Raw genomic sequence first — 6,000 nt, 5'->3', positions numbered from 1 at the left:
AGGATATCCTGATAGACCCTGTTGCAATAATTGGAGAAAACTGACGTGGATCTTGCTGTCCGGTCCAATCTTCACAAAAATTACTAAGAAACCGGTTCGATTTGCATCCCCGAATCATATCCATCCACGTAAGAATACCAGACCTCCCGCATCATGTGCGCCGCGGCTCGTTTGTCCACGTTGGCTTGGTGGGCCCCACCTTGATCCAAACTTTGGGTTTTGTATATAAATCCGATCTCATCTCTCACATGGTTCATGCCAATCGAGTCACACCATTTGTGGAGCAGCTAGAAATATTCAGTAGCAATTAACGTGAATGGCAAGAGCAGCTCCGGCCACCGCTCGAGTGTTATTAGCGGCGAGTTTTTCCGGCATGGTTTTCGGGTTCCTCGAAGACGGCCACGAGTTTCCGGAAAGTTACGGCAGCAGCGACGGAAGCCAAGAAAATGACGCCTTTTTGTTAGATGAAGAAGAGGAAGCCGGAGATCAGGAGGAGGAGGACAAGAGGTTTTGGGAAAAACAGCACCAACTTTTACAAGTAATTGATCTTACTTATAGTATGTTATGGTATCCGACGATGAATTTTAATTTATAGTCTAACAACATAAGCATTTGTTTATTATACGAGCACGATATTAATGGTTACACAAATATGTTCTGCAGGCTACCTTATACAGGACTAGTTCTCTAGAGACGAGGATTAGAAGTTTGACAAGGGAGGCGGTGAAGGAGATACAGCGGTCAGAGACGGAGTGTGGTTGCCGGAAACCGATGGCGAGCGGTTGCCGGAGCTGCCTCATGAGAGAAGTTTCCGGCAGACTTAGCAATGCTGGTTACAACAGTGCCATGTGCAAGTCTAAGTGGAGGAGTTCACCGGACATTCCTTCAGGTTAAAACATATACTGGATCATTATTTGTGAAAATATATAATTAATGAATCAGATTAATTTTGTGTTAAATGGAATCGGATTAGATTATTAATTCATATATTTCCCATCACATACCTCTTTTTTGACCTACCATATATATATTAAGATAAAGACTCGTGGTTTTGCGCGACGATCGTTGTCGTCGGGTAATTTTTTTTTTTTTTGTCAAATGATTGATATTTTAAAGGATACTTTAGATGCGATCTTTAGTCCTTAACATTCTTTGATTAAAACCTTAATAGTATTCAAAGTTTGATCAAAGTTCTTGACTTTGTACACCTTATTATATTACTATTTATATTTATATTTTTATAGTTTTGACATTAATTGTTTGATATTTTATGAGATTTATAATCTTATAAATTTAAAATCCCTCATTATAATACTAATAGAAACGGTTGCAATAAAAAAATTCAAACATTTTAATTGAATAAATGGATAAAAACTATGTAAAAATAAGAAATAATAAATGGCAAAAGAATGTATCTATAGTGTTAAAAAAATTGGTACATTTTACGAAAAAAATGATACATTTCACATATAACAAAGTGGTATATTAATAAAGAAGAATGAGTACATTATAAATAAATTAAGGTACAAATAAAAGATTAGAAACTTATGAGTACAAATGAATTTTTAAAAAATATAGGCACTAAAAGAAATTAATACATGGGTACAAAATAAAACTAAAAAGAAAATATTACAAATTTAAAAAAAAAAATGTTGCAAATTAAAAGTGGGCACAAACTAAAAATATAAATATATGATACAAAGTTTAGGCATAAAGCATAAATATACCATATGTAATTTTTCTATCATTGATTAAATATATAATGTCACGTGACGGTATACACATGGATAGAAACACAAATAAAACTTTAAAAAAATATGGGCACAAAAAGAAACTAATATATGGGTACAAATTAAAAAATATTTGCAAATTAAAAATAGGTACAAACTAAAAATAAAAATATATCATAAAAAATTTAGCCATAAATATAAATATACTAATTGTAACATTTTTAACACTAAAGGAATATATTTAAAAATAAAAATATTTTATTATTCAAATAATTAATGATGTTATTAATACCCAAGGACCTTGATCAAAAATTGAAAATGAATAGGATTTTAATCAATGGAGTAACAAAAAGACGAATGTGAACCTAATTTTTTTTTAAATTATGAAGTAAGCAAACATCTCATTGATTATTTTCTATGTTCTTCAGGAGAGCACTCATTTTTGGATGTGGTGAACAATTCAAGTCTAAAGAAGGGGGAGGTGAGGGTGATCATAGAGCTGAACTTCAGAGACGAATTCGAGATGGCTCGAGCGAGCGACGAATACAACGATCTGGTTCAAAAACTCCCTGAAGTTTTTGTCGGCAAAGTTGAGAGACTGCAAAGCCTGATAAAAATTTTATGTTCTGCCGCCAAGAAATGCATGCAGGAAAAGAAAATGCACATGGGGCCATGGAGGAAGCAGAAGTACATGCAAGCAAAGTGGCTCGGCCCCTGCAAAAGAACAACATCGACGCCACTTCTGGCCGTGGGAGACTCCGCCAGGCTGCGACCGAAGCCTAAGGAGTCGATGCTGACCGTAGATTTGCTAGAGATGATGCATAACAGGCATTGCATGACAGCAGTTCAAGTTGTGTGATTTTAAGCAAGTTTTTGTTCGTGTTCTTGCTTTGATACTAAGAATAATTTCCTACTTAATTTGCAAGTTAGGGTATGTGTATATATGTAAACGAGAAAAATCATCTAATTAGTATTGGTTATGAAATAACAAACCATTAAGTTTCAAGAGAAACGGTAATAAATCAACAATAACATCCAATTACCTGCTATTCGTGCTCCAAAATTGTGCTTTGTAGACAATGAAGGCTCGTTTGGAAGTACTTTTATAATGACTAAAAACATTTTTGGTGAAATTGATTAAGTACCTTTTGGAAGAAGTATCAAATATGTACTTCTTGTAGGAAGCATTTCAAGTGCATTTTCAAGATCCACTTGGATTTTTGCTAAGGATTGGTTTCAAAAATAATTTCACCAAAAGCACTTTCAGTCATTTTAAACACATTTCTAAACGAGCCCAAACTGCATTTTGTTAGACCTACACAAGTCTATGCGACATTAATTTTCTATACTAATTAAACGTATTATTGAGTTTGTCATTTACAACGAAAAACAAACTCGGACTCTAAAACTCGTATAAATCTTGTGTGTTAGAAGACGTGATATGAAGGGATCCACCGCAAAAACTTGATTGGTAGATGGGACATGGTTATCAGACGGATGAGGCTACTACAAATGCAAACAAGGACACATTAAACACCCAAAACATCAATTGTGATCATCCTCATCATCACCATCATAGCTACAGTCATAAACATTCTCTTGATTTTCAACGTGGGGTTTGCAATCTGCAGCTCCTCCAACATTTCCATGCTCCTGCATCATTTCAAAGTCACGAATTATTGTGCCCTTGGACTTTTGCTTTGGATTAGGAGTACGGTTTTGCCACATTACCTTATATGTTTGGTGCAAGGCAAAATATAATTATGTACAAATAGGAAATTAAAGTGTTTAACGCAATCTCAATTTGAAAATCATGAGGCCCGGCCTATAACAAAATGAGTGGGCATGGTTCAATTCGGTCCACGTTTGCCCCTTGATTGTCGGTTGAATCACTCTCACCTAGTTGGCTTGGTTATGCTCTAACCAAATCCACTAATCAGGCTAGTTGAATCGGTTTTCTCAGTTCCTTGGTTTTTTTTTTTTCCACTCCTACACAATAGACTATTGTTTCTTGAACTTTGTATAGGGTACAAGACGCAAAGGGGTTAGACGGGCTAAATATAGGGTAGGATGTGGTGCTTTGTATGTGTGGTCAGACAACCACGTTGTACGGGCACCGCACCTAAGAATTTCTCCACTATGCATGTCAACTATTGTCAAGAAGAGAGAAAAACAAGATGCCAGTGTCACATATATAAGACTTCGAGCTTTCAGCTATGTCAGACACTAACCTTCTTGAGTATTTTGTGGGCTGCTTCTGCAGATGATTTTGACATGAACCCTAATTTCAAGAGAGAGAGAGAGAAATTTGTGAATAGTTTTTGATAGATTAAAACCAACACTGTAGAAATAGAAAAAGGAGAGATCTAAATTATATTTTGTATGATAAGGCAAGTCAACAAATCAGATAAAAAGTAAAAAGAAATAACAACCGCATACCTTTATTTAAAGTCCTTTTAGATGATTGTGAATGGTCACTGGAGATGGATTTCACAATTACAGAAGAACCTGCCCTCGTCTTCTGCAAATTACAAATTTAACAGATTGTTTAGAAACAAATCTCAGTAGCAGTAAAAGAATCAGGAATGCTAAGAGTTTTACAATTGCCCTATATGACGAGTCATACATTCGTCACATAATGAGTATCGTATGATTACAAGAATGTGTTCTCAGTTGTATGTAAGAATCTCACGCCAACAAGCGGAATATGCAATGCATGTTACCTTTGTTCCGCGGTTTTTGACAAGGGCAGGCTCGGTAGTAATGACACTTTGATATAGAACTTTTCCACAAGCACTACAAGATCTGGTCAAGAGAACACAGTTAATTAAGAAGTGATTAATACAAGAAGTATCCAATATTCTGCTAATTCTTTGAACTGATTCAACTAATTGATTATGTAATTAGCATAATAATAAGGTGTTTAATTTCTTACGTAAAGTAGTTATCTTGTGTCGGAGGAATAAGATCTCTACAATGCGCACACCACAATATATCTGGTGAACCCTCCATTACATATACTCAATATCTGTTTGGAAACAAAAACATATACCAATATTACTAACGTATACTCTGCATCCAAAGTACGAGCTCGAATTCACTATCCAATTTCGCTTCTAAAAAAAAACACATAATTTCGGACACAACGCAGATACTTAAAAAAAATTCTTTACAAATTGAAGATTGACCTCAAAGAAACACCAGAGTTTTATTAACCCAAACCCTAAATGTAGAGGTTTAAATTCTAAAAATGTCCCCAACACAAGCCTAAAACCCAAACCCAAACCAAATTTACACAAGAATTTAGGTCAACCTAAATCCGGTGAGAATCAGAGGCATGGTAGTGCATGTGGACTCGCTCAATTTAGTGAGTGTTGGATGATTAGTCATGGTTTGAATTTCTTTTTCCTATGAGTTAATTTTTTGGTATTGAATCTAACAACTCAAATTTAAATCCAATAGTTAAAATAATTTTTAAAAATAGTTAACTCATATTCCGCCCAAATAAAAATATTTAGTGTGTTTAACAACATATTGAAGTGTGGTTAGTGTGTGTCGGAATGATTGGTTGTGTAATTTTTCATACTTGGTCACAATTTGAATATTCTAAAGTTAAAACATTTATAAAAATAAATTAAGATAACACAAAAAGTATTGTTTAAACAAAAGTATAATGGGGAAAAACCATTATTCGACCAATTAGGAGCCTAAATTTATATTGGAGGATGGATGAAAAAAAAAAGCTACTTTTAAGTATAAATCATAAATTCTAGAGTGTAAATAGCTGTTGAACTCTCTCAATTGGAGATGATCTAAGAACTTCACATGAAAATAAGCACAAATTTGAAATACATTAAGGAGGTGCAAACCTAGATTACACAAATTGAATAAAATCGTCTGCTTGCCCTAATGCGCACAAATTCAAATCACAAAAACAAATTAAAGATGAAATAAAACGCACACTTAAAAGATCAATAATTCGGGATTAAAAGAGACAGGAAACAACTCTGCTTTAGAATTACACACTCACATAGTGCTTTATATAAGATCGTGGATTCTCACCTTTCCTTTTCTTTTGTTCCTTCTATTTTTCCTTCTTTTTTACCTAATTTTTTATTTACCATATAAAGCACGTACCAGTAAATTACATTAGTCTCTGATTAGTCCAGCTAAAACACGCGCCATAAAGTTTGTTTTAACACGCCCATCGACCCCGTCCAGCTCACGCTTGGTATGTCCATTGGGTTGGAACTAATTGGGCCGCTCCTAA

The 6,000-nt window shown here is 34.5% G+C and overlaps 1 protein-coding gene across 1 annotated transcript; it reads left to right on the top strand.

The window, feature by feature from the left end:
- Nucleotides 1-247: 247 nt before the first annotated feature.
- LOC103944203 lies at nucleotides 248-2,742 on the top strand. Its single transcript, XM_009354636.3, has 3 exons — nucleotides 248-538; nucleotides 664-889; nucleotides 2,159-2,742. Exons 1-3 carry the CDS (start codon nucleotides 317-319, stop codon nucleotides 2,587-2,589), a joined length of 879 nt encoding a protein of 292 aa, XP_009352911.2. The 5' UTR covers nucleotides 248-316; the 3' UTR covers nucleotides 2,590-2,742.
- Nucleotides 2,743-6,000: the final 3,258 nt, after the last annotated feature.

This window comes from the organism of the source record quoted next, unplaced genomic scaffold, assembly GCF_019419815.1.
Source record: "Pyrus x bretschneideri cultivar Hongxiangsu unplaced genomic scaffold, Pyrus_bretschneideri_v1 Contig33, whole genome shotgun sequence".
NCBI lineage: Eukaryota > Viridiplantae > Streptophyta > Magnoliopsida > Rosales > Rosaceae > Pyrus > Pyrus x bretschneideri.
The sequence above is the reverse complement of the archived record's forward strand: the minus strand, read 5'-3'. Positions and strand labels throughout refer to the sequence as shown.